Source organism: Labrus mixtus, chromosome 8, assembly GCF_963584025.1.
Source record: "Labrus mixtus chromosome 8, fLabMix1.1, whole genome shotgun sequence".
Classification (NCBI taxonomy): Eukaryota; Metazoa; Chordata; class Actinopteri; order Labriformes; family Labridae; genus Labrus; species Labrus mixtus.
In genome coordinates, this window is record NC_083619.1 from 5,182,341 (window position 1) to 5,198,037 (window position 15,697).

Sequence of the window (15,697 nt, forward strand, 5' to 3'; positions counted from 1 at the left end):
GTACATCCATATTGATTCTGCAATGCGTAGAGAAACAGCAGGATCTCCACACACACACACACACACACACATACACTGCACATGCACCCACACAGCGCTGCTCTCCCTTTTCGGCCCCGTCCAATCACGTCTCCTTCTTGTAACGTCTCTGTTACTACCTCCGATGGTGGCACAGGGGTGGGATCACTTCGTCCCCACATTACAGATCTGTGACATTCATAGTGAGGGCGAGACGTCACAGGGGAGCAGGGATACTACAGCGGCATGATCAAGAAGGGGCTTTCCCACACCTGTGTCGAGAGTCTAGTCAGCTACACGGCTAATTATTTGACATTGAATGGTTCATAAAATCAAAAAACGAATGAAATATGAGAACCCCCCCCGTACAGTGTGTGCACATGAGGACAATAACTAATCAAACCAAAAACATTTTTTTGTACCAGGCTGTAAACATACAGGCTTGTTTGAATGTGGTGTGTGTGTGAGTTCTGGGGCTTCAGCAGCCAGACTTAAGTGGACCCTCAACACATGCAGGATTTTTCACCTCTGCATTTGTTTAATTTATTCAAGACTGAGGTTACAGCTCTGTTTGTCCCTAAATGCAACCGTGTCAAAGTAATGTATCCCATTTAATTATGAAGATTTAGATACGAATCCGCTCATCTTTAAGGAAAATTTAAACAGAAAGAAAGTCATCCACATAGTGTTATGCATTGGTTTGTTAGTTAAATCTTTACATTATTTCAGTTCTTAAATGAAGTAGGATGAGTCTAATTGTTCGAGTCATGTGATTGCAGAATTCGCTCAATAACATGACAGCTAATTGTTTTAATGGTTTACTGGCTGCTTATCGGCTTTATAATCTCATTAAGACAAAACCAATTGACTTGACTAACACTTCAGATGAACTTCTGAACCTTTTCTCACACACACATATGTACACACACATACACACATGCACACACACACACACATATGTACACACACACACACACACACACACACACACACACACACACACTGGTCCGCTCCATGCTACACTGTAAAGGCCAACATCATATTCCAGATAAAAGAATGCATTGTGTGGGGATGTTTGGAGGTCGGAGGTGGACATCTGCAGAGAGACAGTTTCCATTACATCGAGTGTGGCTGCCCCACTGAGACACGGAGAACGAGGTCGTCCAGTGTGCAGCGAAGCAGTGGGTTTTTCTTTTTTCTCACAGCAAGTGCATGCTGGGATAAGTGTTGCAGCTGGACTCAGAGGGATGGTGAGGTTAAAAAAAAAAAAAAGATAGACAAACAAGACGCCTGAAATGACCTCAAAATCTTATCTGGTGCTTTTGGAAGATTTATTTCGGAATTGATTTTCAAGGTTTTGTTTTTGTTTTAAGTCCTTGGATCCCTAAACTCTTTGTCCAACTCACATCCTAAAACATGTTGCTCTATATGCCAACATTTAGATTTTAAATAAAAAAATAAAATCATAGATATTAATGACATATTGCGTTTAAACTCAGGGCCCTATTTGTCAAAACCTCACACTGAAAAAAACAAAAACATACACACAAATATAAACACTACATCACAAACTGTACAAACTCTTGACACCTTTCAGCTTCAAAACTTTACACACGGCTGTGCTTCATCAAAAACACTTTGAACATTTCTTCTTTTCTAATCATTGTACTCAGTATAAAAACACTATTACTGTGTGTCTCTGGCCTTTTTCATTTGTAGCATGCAGTGAATATGTAAACAGAGGCAATGAAGATAACAGCTGTTTATGAAACCGCCTAATAAACCAGATCTATGTACTGATTTGGCAAAAATTGAGTATGCAGTATACAAACAAATACAAACAATACGCCAAAAACACCCGGATGTCCTACTAATGCGGAAAAGATCTACAGTAGGCATCAGAACAGTCTCCCTCTCATACTGTTTCCCACAATGCAAAGCCACAGGTCAGAGGTTGAAATGATGGACAGAAAAGGTCATCGTAATCGGGGAAATAATCACAATCAGACCAAACCACCCAAAGATAACACAGATTGTCATTTTTGATTCTCAAAATAATGAAAATCTAAATGAATCACTTGTCAGCTTGTTCAGACTGTCAGTGGATGCTACACTGTAGCTGTGTTTGCTGTCAGCTGGGCTGTTGTTTACTTCTTCATTCTAAGACAGGAATCCAGCTTAGTCCGGCCTGGCATACTGCAAAATAACCACAGACTGACGAGTCATACTACATACTACTGTTGGCTTTAATAATACTATGTACTGCATTACAGGGGCGTGTCCAGACTTTTTCCACTGGGCTGGCCCAACTGGGGCACGGGCTTATACAGGTGTGGCCTGAAGTGTCATGTGCACAGAAACACAGAAATAAATATCAATTATTTACCGTTTCTAACCTCACTAATAAAATCTACTTTTATAATGGCAACACAAGCCTAACTTTTAACGACACAAAAAGAAGATGTTTGTTCAAAGTCACAATTTAAAGTGCTTTAAAAAGTGCAGGCAAACTCGTGCACAGTAACATGCAATGTTTTGGTCCTGAGACATCTCTGCCTCTGACAAGGGCTTATAGCCAATCACAGTTTAGGATTTTTGGGGAGGCCAATCAAATTTGTAGGGGGCCCGTGCCACCCCTGGCCCCCCCTCTGGATACGCCCCTGCTGCAGTAGGCGGTTTCGAAAACAGCCAAATCTCTGGGTTCTCTGCCTCTTTCTTCTCTTCCTCTTTGTCTAAGATATCCTCCATCGTTTTGAACACTAAAGAGCAAACTTGACTCCTGTGTAAGGTGCTCAAGCTCTGCTTTCTGTGTGATCTGAATGGTTACAGCTTTCTTCACATATACACTCTGAGTTTAGCTGATTGGTTGGTATTTCTGTGACGATGTTAAGAAATGAACACACGGGCTGAAAGTTTTGAAGAATGAGTGAGAAGTGTGTTTGGTGTTTTACAAAAAGTGTGAGGCTGAGGATGTGTATAGTCAGGAAAATCTGGGCTGTAGTTTTGCTCCACGTGTGTCGAGTTTCAATAAATGTGTATCAATTTTTAAACTTTAGTTTAAATTTAATATTTAAAATGTATATTTAAATTTTACAATTCTCCAATGAGTGTTAAAGTGAAGCCAGAGAGAGGTCATTGAAGGTCAAAGTGTTTGTATTGAACCAACCAAGCTTGTCAGTGATCAGTTCCTTCAAATATGTGGTATCACAGATACAAGTGTCCCAACTATTTACATCCGCTAATGTCCTAATTATGCATCCAGCACGGGAGTCTGAATGTGTCTTGTAGTGTGTGTTTGTGTGTGTGTGTGTGTGTGTGTGTGTGTGTGTGTGTGTGTGTGTGTGTGTGTGTGTGTGTGTGTGTGTGTGTGTGTGTGTGTTTGTGTGTGTGTGTGTGTGTGTGGGTGTCGGCGGTGTTTGCTCAGCTGCAAGTGTTGTACTCAGAGCAAACAACTTCTCAGAGCTTCTCGCGTCGGCTCCTCTCCTCCTCCAATACGAATGTTAATGAAGAACGAGGGAGGCACAGTGATGGGGGGCGGGAGGGGGGGGATTCTTTATCACATGCGACCCTGCAGAAAGTGTGTGTTGTTGTCTTTGTGTGAAGGTGTGACTCTCGCACACAGCTCCATTGACATGACAAACTACAGCACTCATGGCACAGTGAGGGGTTTTAGGGGCCGTGTCAGTAGAGGAGCGAAGGAAGTCCAGCAGGTCGATGATGTCATCGCTGTTTGTATTTGATAACCATGACATTTGATGCAGATTGTGCAGAATGAAAGAAAACCTTCAGAAAGATGTGACAGGAAAATATTATCTCATGTTCCTTCCACAGCCCCGCTGGCAGAGAGCTTCCTATTGACATCCGCCCACTGAAGCAGCACAACAAAATTCACTATTGTTCAGAACTGCTGATGTCAAATGCCGTGCAGTGTTGTGTTTCTTTTCTATTTTTGTTGTGTGTCATCTTGGTCTGAAGAACCGTCTGGAGACGACTTTTTTAAAGGTCTCGGTCTCGTCTCAGAATCCAAAGCGTGTTTTAACTCGGACTTGTCTCGGTCTCAGACTGGGCGGACCCCCGATTTTAAATCAAGATCGATTAAGACAACCACTGAAAGGCTATTTTTCCACGTCATCATTAGAAGGAAAATGTCTAATAAAAAAATGTCTTTCTAAAAGAATGAATAACTTTAATTCATTCATAATTCGATTTTTATCCCCCAGTAACGGCGACAACCTTCCCGGTGTTTCGGTCTAAGTGAGTGACACGCCCGCTGCATATAAGATGATGATTTTTCAGCGATATTTATGGTCTTGGTCTTGACTTGGTCTCGACCTCTAAATGTCTTGGTCTTGTCTCTGTCTCTGGGAACTCTGTTCTCGGGTATATCTTGGTCTTGGTCAGTGTGGTCTTCTGGACTATAACACTAGTGTCACTTAAAACCTTCTATGGACAGAGCAGATTTGAACAGTTGAAGGTTTACATGCAGAAAAAGGTCAATCTGTTGAGCATCTTAATCACTCTGTCTGACCCTGGACTTCTATCACGTCCACATTATTATAGCAAACAAGAACTCATCAACTTATCACCATCAGCATCACCTCAGTATTTTTTTTTTTTCCTTAATGCAAATCTTAACGTCAACCCCTCAGCTTTGATACTTTGTGCTTTTTGAATTATTTTATTTCTCATTTATGTCTGACTCATGAGCGTATTTCCTATTGTTGTTTATACTTTTTTATTATTCTTCCCTTATTTTTTTCTATTTCTATTCTATCTCTCCCTCACGCTAATAATAGAGCAAATGCTCACCTGAATGAATCCCTAGGTTTAAGGATTTACCTGAACAGTAAATGACAGTGGACTTTAATATATATGTAAATATAGTTATTCCTTGAAACAGGTGTTAAACACAAGTTTTGATTCAGCCAACATCTTTCTTTTTGAATATTTTTCACAGGTATGTTGACCTCTAACGCCGTGGTGATTCACTGTCACATGTGAGGAGTACAGACGACCTAACAGAGACCGAGGAACACTCAGCAGCACATCAATGAGACCTCGTGATAGGAGAGATGCTAAGTGAAGAGAACCGCTTCCATAGGTGACGAGTAAAAGGGTGAGAATAACACAGTATGTCAAACACAGATCCAAACAGAGTGCCTGATTGGTGGAGGGCTTCAATCAGAATGTGTCATTACTTTAACCAGAGGTTTTCAAAGATGAGAAGATGAAACAGAGACACACAGGGGTTCATGTTTGTGGAGAATTGATGACCCAGTGAATAAATACATATTAAGTTTGGTTGAAATAACAAGCCGCTTCAGAAAGTCAGGGTTCAGATGAATTAAGGACTACAGTTCATTCAATGTTTTATTACACAGGAAATTAAAATATGTGGGAGGTTTAGGCAGCCCCTAGTGGACAGGTCAAAGGTCATAACATACTGTACGTTCAGAGATGCAGTCAGTGATGAAGTGTTTGCTACAGAAGGCTGTGTCCTTAAAGGGAGAGTGTGTGTTTGTGTTAAAGAGTGCTCTCGGAGCACAAACAGCCAAATGGTGGTCATTTCAGCAGCCGCAGACTCTGACCCAAACATTCAAAGCATACCTGGGCATAAACGCTCACACAGAAGAACAGTGTGCTTTCAACCTTTCCCTTCAAACTCGGCCCGTTTACTGACGGTTACCTCAAAATGAGGAGGTGAACAAGATGCTGGACTTCCTGCGCTAAATATCGGAGCAGTAAAGCACTTAAAACATTTAAAACATCATTTAAAAAAGACAGATACATGGTTAGAATAGACCCTTTTTACATGAACCTCTGAAATTTTCAATATAACTTTTACTTATATACAACTTCAGGATATTCAGGTTCTAACATTATCAGTATTTTCCTTTCACACATGTATCTCACAGCAGGAGATGGCGAGTGTCGGACACACTGTCACAACTCAAAATACTGGGATGCTTCAGAGAGGAGTCTAGCCAGGAGGAGGACGAGTCACAGTATTGGTGACTGTTTCCTTGTTACGGCCTGTCCTAACAGCACCTGATTCTATTGTTTCCTATTGGAGTGTCATAACAGCCCGCGGTGTAAAGTAGAGAAACTCTGCTGGATGTGAGCTTCATCACCCAACGCATGCTTCCAGACTTTAATCTGGACCATTATCAAAGTGCTGTGAGTGATTAATCCCTGCAGATATTGTGTTGGAGTTAGATATCGATCCACTGGACATGGATTGGTTCTAAACCACAAAAAAAACAAATCTGGTTCAGGAGGCGTATGTACTTGCTTAGAGCGTACAGGAGGTAGAGAAGTGCTTGTCTGTCATTATGACGTCTTCTGCATTGATTTCTCTACTAAATGTGTCTTTAATACCACTAAAGAAAGCAGCATGCAGGTGAGCAGAGAGAGTTTAAAGCAATCTAACTCTTCATGCCGACCCTGAAAGCGCTCCAGACAATTACATGCTCCATTTACACATCAGCTAACTGGGACATTACACAGACTTCACGTGGGCAGATTGCAGCAACTGATTCAGAAATGTGCGTTGCCACATGCAGGCTCACACAGAATAGGTCTGGTCCCTGTTCAAGAACTTGAGGAACTGGCTCTGTCAAGAGATTATGGAGAGTCTGCAGACTAATATCTGTCTGATGCCATGGCATTAGTTGGATTATATTAACAGAGGACAGTGTCTAGATGCTGTGGCTGGTTGTAGGCTGACAGATAGTAGATTAGGCAGTAAGTTGCCTCCCATGATGTGAGTTCATGTGGAAGTATGTATCAGAAGTAGAGAGACACACTAACAGACGGTAGAAAAGTGTGTGATACACTCATGAACTACAACACACACCATCTCATTTTTCCTGTATGCGGACACGTGATGCAGTTTACACATGACAGGTAGGGGCAGTGTCGAGGCAGAGGAGATGTGTGAGGAGAGTTTAGTTTGTTTTTCAGACAAACTGATAGACTAAGTCCAAAATGACCCACATCTGTATGATATGTCTTTTTCACTGCATAGCAAAAAAACATGCCTGTCAAAAAAGGGTGAACAGCTAAGTTCTGTTTAAAAGTCAAAATGGAAACCTGCAAAAAGTTAATGGAAACAAGACCGGTGTTTCGGTTCAACATGTCTACCCTGTGAAGTGATGACTTTCAGCCAAGTGCTTCTGTGACTGCTTTTTGTATTTGTTTAGTTTTCATTAAATACAATTCTGTTGAGTAGACTTTGAAGTTATGATGAAAAACAAAAAAAAAGGGGGCATCTGCTACGACTCTTTCTGATATCAACAGCTGCTGTAACGATGACATCTACAGACACGTTTGTCTGAAAGTCACCATTTTACACGGTCACTTGTTAAACCCAAACACTCGGATAGTTTCATCAGTGAACAGAGGGAACATGTTGGAGAAATGGAGTGGGGTCGAGGCTGACATCGTGTTCTGTCCACACGTCATCATTCGCCTCAGCTGATCTGATGTTAGTATTGATTCATGATGTTAGTGTTATATTTTAGATCTGTACTCAGAATTAACATTATAGTAACCTCCTCGAGTGCCGCCATGTCTGTGCTTACACTCAACACGCTTAGTTGCATACGGCCTGAGCTCTGTAGTGTACCCCTAACCCTAACCCTATCCTCCAGTAACACTTGTTGCATATTATAGTGAATAGTTGGGGCAACTGAGCCTAGTGTGAGTTCACCATAAATGCTGAATTTGAACACAACTATCAATGAGATTTACCAAGCTTCTTAAAGTAGAAATGTTCTCTGTTTTACTTGTAATGCAGGCAATGTCAATGCATGTACATGTGTTGAACAAAGGCCACATAAACAGACGGTTGTTGCATGAAAACACTATGTTCAAGTAGTGGAAGTTTATGTTCTCTAGTTCAGTAAAAAGACTTTCTTTGTATGTGTCCCGCCTCAAAGCATCGACAGCACAGAACAAATACACAATAATCATGAGTCATCGACAACTTTTTATACAGTAGCTATGGAAACGGCGTCACCAAACAACAACAAAACACAAATGACCTTTCAATGTGTCCTTTGTAAAAGAAAATCCCATTACAGTAAGAGCTTTGAATCTGAGATTTCCTCCTAAAAATCCCCAGGTCGGTCTTTTTGTTCAAATGTGTCCGTCACATCACAGCAGCTTTTTCTCTCCTCATTGTGATTCATAACGCAGACTCTTTTCCTGTACACGCTAATGGTGACCAAAGTGAGAGAGCTACATCATCTCCGTGAGCATCACATCATGGAAAACATGAAACCGTTTCCAACTGAAAGTCAAACGACTCTGAAAGAAACAGCCATTCTTATTCTCAACTTTCCACTGACTGTTTTTTTTCCCATCAAAATCCAACGGGGCTGACCGTTACACACATAAAGCAATGACACCTTTTACAGTTGGCCCATTGTGCCCAGCTGTGTTCAAATCAAAGTCACTGTGGCTCAGTGAGCACATTCCAGACAGGACGCCGCTGCAGCCCGGCCGCTCAGTCGACTCACATACTGGAGACATTTAGACCAGGTTTGAAGACTCATAAAACAATCAACGGAGCTTGCTCAAGTTTTTTTATTCCAGTAAAATATAGGGACCAAAAAAAGATGAAGAGGGAAGGCAGTGGAAAGGCTTACAGGTAGAACTAAAAAAAAAAGGGAATTTTTGGTAAATGGAAGTGACAAAAAACAGGTTTCTAACGGCAGAAAAAGCTGATGTCCCGGATATAAAACCATAACTGTATGTGACAATATTTGAGCGTACATGGGAATGTCCTCTGTCCAAAACAGACTCCTACTGGGCTCACCTCACAATCATTTATATTGGCTAAACATGAAATCCTTTCAGAGCAACTCAACCAACGCTAAATGGAAAGTGAAGGTCCCATGGCTGAAAGGAGTCGGAGCTTTTTTTGGGGGGTCATGGGGAAGTTTGGTGTATATTGGGAGACAAGAATGTAGTATGGTTGTCCCAATGACAGAATTTTAAACTTAAATATGAGACAAAAATCAAGTTAATCCAATGGTCAATGCAATGGCAACAAAAAAATAAGTCCTTGGCACCCATTGTTTGGTCATTTCTTGTTGTTAATTAATAAAAATTGCAGGCAAACTCCTGCACACTGACTTAATTGAACAAATTCTTTGGCAACGTTTCAGGACCACAATTTTGTAAACGTATTTTTCCAAATTAGGCATTCAGAGCACATGTCTTATGAAATAGATGTGATTTTTCTTTCTTTCTTTCTTTCTTTACTTTTCGATAATATCAATCATTAAAATAACAGAGATTGTATCATTTTAAAACACATGGTGATGCAAAACTTTCCAAGTTTTAAACATTAAGACAACCTTACAATGTGGGAACGACCGATAGGTGCTCACATTGATGATCTATGTTCTCTGAAACTGTCAAACTAAACAAACTAAATACAGAAAAAGATGTTAAGAGCTGGGTGGACAGTGTGGACAATGATCCTGATGAAGCCCACAAGCCGAAGCATGTCGGTCTAATTAAGTGGATCTTCATACTCTAAGTGTTGCTGGAGCTTTTTGACCTTTTCATATCCACATTAAAACTGGTCCCAGAGAAACTGATGTCCCAGGACAACAAATACAAAAAAACATTTTCACTGTGATTGTTCAGTCACAGACCAATGCCAATGTGTTTATATTTTTTTGCTCTTTACAATGTCTGAACATGACATACAGTGTGGTATGGTCAAGAGCAAGTTAAGGGTTCGGCAAGTAAAATATTTGTATGGTTTACATAGAAAACTAAACATGTGACAAGTTAGGAAAAAAAGATTGTGATGAAGTTAATGCAGACAACCTGCTTGTCGGATGCTCATAAAGTGTTTTAAATAAGTCTTTAATGTCTAGAAAAAAATTCAGGCAGGCTGCTCCCAAAAATGTTCCTGAGTTGCCTGTTGATAGACGTTCCCCACAGCGGGTGAAATGGTGGACGAAACAACAGAGTCCGAGGCTATTCACAGTATCAACTAAAGTTTGGAGAGGAACATACTGGTGAACAGAAACAAATGATGAAGCGGTTTCATCACATGCACTGTCGTGATCCCCTTGGTCCTGTGTCATTGTAGGATATAAACGATATCGCTCCCTTCAACCTCGCTCGTGGGGATTTTTTTACTGTTCTGTCAACACATCGGCTTATCGGGTCTGTGCGGATATTTTCCAGTGGGGCTGGCAAGAAAAACACAACTTTTTATGCCCAAATATGAAGCTTTTCCCCGAGAATTTCAGGACGTTTTCTGGAGTTTTGTGCATGTGTGAAAGCACCTCTTGTTTGACGGTCAAATGTTTCTGAAACAGTTACCAAAGTCAGTAAATCTAGTACACAGGAGTATAAATACATGTGTCCGGCATTAGAACTCACATACCAAAAACAACATAACCAATCCCTTCCTTTGTCGTCTCTATATCTACTCTCAAAAAGCTTAAGGGCACACTCACAGTAGGCAATCCGTACTGTGCCTTACCAAGTTTGATCCCTAAAGTCCAATCGGTCTGACTAGTGTGTGAGAGCTCCATTCTGTGCTTGAGCAGGGTAACCGTCCTTGGCTCTGGCACAGAAGAGGTGTGCTTCGGCACGGTACAGTTCCTGCACAAGCACAAGCCCTGGCACACGACCTGGACGTGAAGTATTATCGATCGTCACCTTCAATTATCAAGAAACCCCGGAGTGTCCTGGCTGTTTCTGACTTAAACCACTCAAGATAAGCCACAAAGTCAGTAAAGTTGCTGTCATCTTGCATGCGGGGTGCGCTGGTGGCACAATGGTTAGGGCGCGCACCCCATGCATTGAGGCTGTCGTCTCAAGCGGGCGGCCCGGGTTTGCATCCCGCCCGTGGCCCCCCTCCCGCATGCCGCCCCCCACCCTCCCTCCCTGGTTTCCGACTCTATCCACTGTCCTATCTCTACATTAAAGGCACAAAAGCCCAAAAATAAATCTTAAAAAAAACTAAAAAAACTTAAAAACTAAGCACGCTTCATTATCATGTAAAGCCATGCATGTGTTGCATGATGTTATGTACAAGAGGTGCATTAGCACTTAATGTTGGGACTTAATATAAAGTTAATCTTAAATTGGAGAATCATTCCATAAGAGATGAGTGGTTTGGGATCAAATACGTAATTGATGCATGATGCAGACTTTCTTTACTGCTGTGTTAAGGGGATTAGTGAATAAAAAGGTTCAGAAACATTGAAGGCTCTGTATAAATAGGTTAAGTTAAAATAAGATGACTCACACTCATTCTGATATCAAGAGGTGGTTCAGCATTAGAACATCTGATTTCTTATAGTCACGAGAAAGTCTCTAACTGTGAAGCCTGTGGCAGTCCACAATGTGACGAGCTGTGTTTCCTCCACAGCATCTCAAACTTTTCCATGTGAGAGCACAGGAACACAAAGAGCATCCTGCAGGAACCATATGAGTTATTTCTGACCTTATTTAAATGTTCAAAATAGAAATTAGTTTGCGACCGTTGGTTGTTCAAATTCATCCACCTGCCTTCCTTACACGAGCTGACATTAAGCTGGCATGAGGACAAGTGTGTTCTCTACAACGCACTTCAAAAGCACCGTGTGAACACACACAACACACACGGCAAGTGCAGTGCAGATGAAACCCCTCACGCATTACCACACAAACTAAACACTTCACTTCTCACCCTGGTGCTGCGTTTGACCCGTCTGCCACTTCCAGCTAACTCAATGCACGCACACACACACACACACACACACACACACACACACACACACACACACACACACACACACACACACACACACACACACACACACACACACACACACAGGATAAAGAGGGCGGAGGAAGCCGGTCTATTGCCAAATAAACAAACCATCCCTCTCCTACAGGGCTGAATAGGAGGAGCACCACAGCAGGGAGTAACAGGGTTGTAAAAATGGAAATCAAAGGGGAGGGGGCTGACCCACATAATGAGTTTTCTAATGGATGTACGAGGGAGGTGTGGACAACTGACCTGAGTTAACACCAGGTGTCACGGCTCAAACTGAACAATTCATTGAGTAACTTCCTGCTGTAGGTCTGATCAGCACTAACCATAAACCTGACTAACACTATATAGTTGGGGGTCGATGTACTCTTGTATGTACTGTGATCAGACCCAAACTGGCTGAAGCTTCTGAGCATGCTCCACAGTTCCCTAGTCGGGCTTTGACCCTGAAGTGGAACACCAGAAATACTGTGCAGCATGGGGTATCTACAGAGCAGTCGACAAACAAACAGTTTGCCACTTGCTTACTTTTTGGTTGATTGTTTCGGTGTGTGATGTGATAAAGTCAACCGAAAAAAGGTCTAATAGTAACTAGCTGAAAGGGTCATATCGCCAACGAACCATAGTTCCATACTTCCCTCAATAAATCGATTCTCCCTCTTGAGGATTGTTTACGAGGACGAGGACATTAGTCCAGTGGACTTATCATGCTATAGGTGTACCTCGACTTAACTATGCATGTCACCGTCTGAGTGAAAACACAAGTTATACATGTATGAGGTCCAATAAGTTCAATGGGTCCCCAGTGGAGTGCTACGAGAAGATCTTTGTTACTACTAAGACATTGTAAACCGATATGATTTGAACGTTCACGCTTATAAAGTAAACAGTCTGGGACTTCAAATATCCAAAGATACCAGGATAAGTGTTTCAGAATGACAATGCCAATGCCTTACTTTAATACATTAATTTAAAAAAATCAACATTTTAAAGCAGAGATAAACCATTAGAGTAATTTCTAGCTTGTGAACATCAAATCTGTACGATCAAATGCCAGCTGTCACTGTAAGGTTTGATCAACTGTTGCTAACTTACTGCTAGCTAACCACTCACCTGCCCAGGGACTATTGTTGAAAATGAATGATTTAATAGTCTGAAAGACACTGGCTGAGATGTGACAGAAAGGAAACTAGTTAGTCAGACATGCTAATCTTGATAAATCCCTAATCATCTATTCCTGAATCACTCCAGGGGGAACACCTTTGTTTGATAGTAAATGAATAAAGAGTCCATATAGCGATTGATTATATTTCTGATTCTGATATATTTGATACAAACATACATTTTGATAGTTATTTAGCCTACATCATTTTAATTAACTCTTCTTTTTAACATACATATTACATGTGTATAAATAAGCACACATTGGACTACTTGTCATCAGGATTCAATCTAATCAAAGCATCCAGAATGGCAATGAATGTTTTTATATGAGCTTTGCTTAACCAATCACACACTCACCTTCAATGTAAATAAGAACAGATGATTTTATATGAACAATAAGCTTGATATTGACTTACTGACCCCTCTTATGACAAAACAGTCACAGTCTGCAGGCAATACGGCCAACAGTATACACAAAGGAAGATGATGAATATAACAAAATGAATTTGGCTTCATGTTCATCAATAGCGCATAATTCATGATGACTTAAGGATGAGTTAGGAATTTATCATCAACAGGAGGAAAAGCTCAATTTTACTCCTTTAATTCAGCACCTGTCGGGCCAATAGCAAACTATTCAAACCGGTATATTTCCCCAGCTGTGTGTTCTTTTAAACATATACTGTAAGGACAGTGTTGTAGCAGCGTGAATCTTACCTTCTAAAACCTGCAGGGCAGAGGCCAGCGAGCACAGCAGGGCGAGATGCAGGGCAAGAGACCACCTGAGGAGACACGGCACGCACATTATGAATGTAGTTACGTTTGACCAAGTTTTCATTTGACGTTTCAAATGCTTTAAAAAAGTTCTTAGCACTCAATGAAAATAGCTTATTGTGCTAGTTAATGAGGATGAATGTCTGCGCACTTTACGCATGGAGAAGTTGCGCAAAAATAAATGTGGCTGCATCACAGGTCGGTCTATACTCCGAGTTGTAATTGACCTAAAGATATGAATTTTGTAAGAGTCAATTCAAAACAACTCTGCTGCTTATTTATTGTAAAGATGATGTGTGATTGACTTACCCCGGAAACATTTTAGCGCGTTAAGGAATTAAAATCCAAAGTTTGAAAATGAACTCCAAGTGCATGTGTGGGATGAAATTCCGGCAAACTCCGTGGTCCCCCTGCCTCTCTGTGCAGACCTGAAGTTACACTGCTCTTTGCTCTCTCTCTCTCTCTCTCTCTCTCTCTCTCTCTCTCTCTCTCGCTCTCTCAGTACAAAGCCTCTCTCAGTTCAGAGCTGAGTGACTCTCAGATCCACGGAGTTGGGAAATTTGACTCTCTTGAAGGAAAAAAAAAAAACTCCCCCCTCACTCACTGAGAGGACCCCCTCCACTAACCTGCGGCCTGATTCAAGCTCCTTCATGATGATATCATTTCCATGTATATTTACGCTCTGGCTATCAATAAAGTTAGACATCTATGTAGGATTTTTTTAAATGCCTTTCCATATTTTATTTAGACCATTTTATTGCAAATAAAAAGCAGTATGTCAAAGGTCTGGACTGATCTTGAGAGAGATGTTTGTGATCAGAATCAAATATTGAATGACTGGTGAATGTGATGGATAGTGATGCAGGTAATTAAGTACCGTTAAATGCTGTTGATCTGGCTCTATTACATCCTGCTGCATGTCCAGGGGCGGTGCAGATTTCTTTTTGTCTTAGGTGGCCCTACTTTTACAATGGGGGGCATTAAGGTTTTCCTGTGAGGATGTTTTAATTGGTTATAACACAGACTGAAATTAATACTGAGACCTTTTATGACCAAAAAATGCAAACAAGATCATCTGTGACTTTTTTTGTAGTATTTTTTAAATGTATTCCTGCTGCAAGAGGGTAAGTGTCAGATAAGACAATGACACCATGCTGAATACAGTTTACACGTTTTACAATTCAAAGAGGATGAGATTTTCATCAGATAAAACAACATTTAAAGGTAGAGGACAAGAACAGCAAAGCGATAACACACAACATGTCCATTAAATAAAATAAATGTATTTTATTTCAAGAATAACACAACAACCTGGCACTATACAAATCTTTCATGCTTCATTTAAAAAGTAAAAGTATCAAAAATGCTGACTGAAAACCTTTAAAGAAACATAGAAATGTAATAAAAGCTACAAGCTGCCTGTTGTAGGCAAGAGGCAACCTTCGGTGTTGAAAAATGAAGCAAATGATGAAGTGCAAAATCCTGCAGCTTGTCAAGGGTACACTGAAGGGTTAGCTCCAAGAGCCCCAGAAGTCAGTTACACACACCCTTCAAAAGTGAATGTTTTAAAACGCGAAATAAACATGTATACGGGGGGATTTATTTTAAATAATTTTGATTTTAATGAAGATACGTGTTATCCAAAGTTAGGCACGTGTCTGACCTGATCGACAGGTGGGTCCGGTGTAGCGGTTTTATGAGGAGCCTTAAAACCCGCCTCAGCTCCAGCTCTAAGCCTGTCGTTAGGTTGACTGAAAGTTAGACTGAGACAGGATTTCCAGCACGGCGGCTGCTGCTGCTGAGCCTCTGGAGCCCCCTGCAGGAACAGATGAAGGTGATGTCACTCGGGCTTCGTCCATTAATATTTACAGTCTATATTTGCAGCACAGCCCACGTTTGGTTTTAGCAAAAGTCCTGACCCTAACTGGTAAGATAGCCAAACATAGT

At 41.1% G+C, this 15,697-nt stretch overlaps 1 protein-coding gene across 3 annotated transcripts in view; it reads right to left on the minus strand.

The window, feature by feature from the left end:
* col15a1b (collagen, type XV, alpha 1b) overlaps positions 1-14,232 on the minus strand; it is a 75,004-nt gene extending 60,772 nt beyond the window's left edge. For all 3 annotated transcript variants that reach the window (XM_061043905.1, XM_061043904.1, XM_061043902.1), the window contains exons 1-2: positions 14,060-14,232; positions 13,694-13,758 (exon numbers count right to left, since the gene is read on the minus strand). In XM_061043905.1, coding sequence (XP_060899888.1) covers positions 13,694-13,758; positions 14,060-14,070 — 76 coding nt within the window. In that variant the 5' untranslated portion in view covers positions 14,071-14,232. The remainder of the gene's footprint in view (positions 1-13,693; positions 13,759-14,059) is intronic.
* Between the last annotated feature and the right edge of the window lie 1,465 nt (positions 14,233-15,697).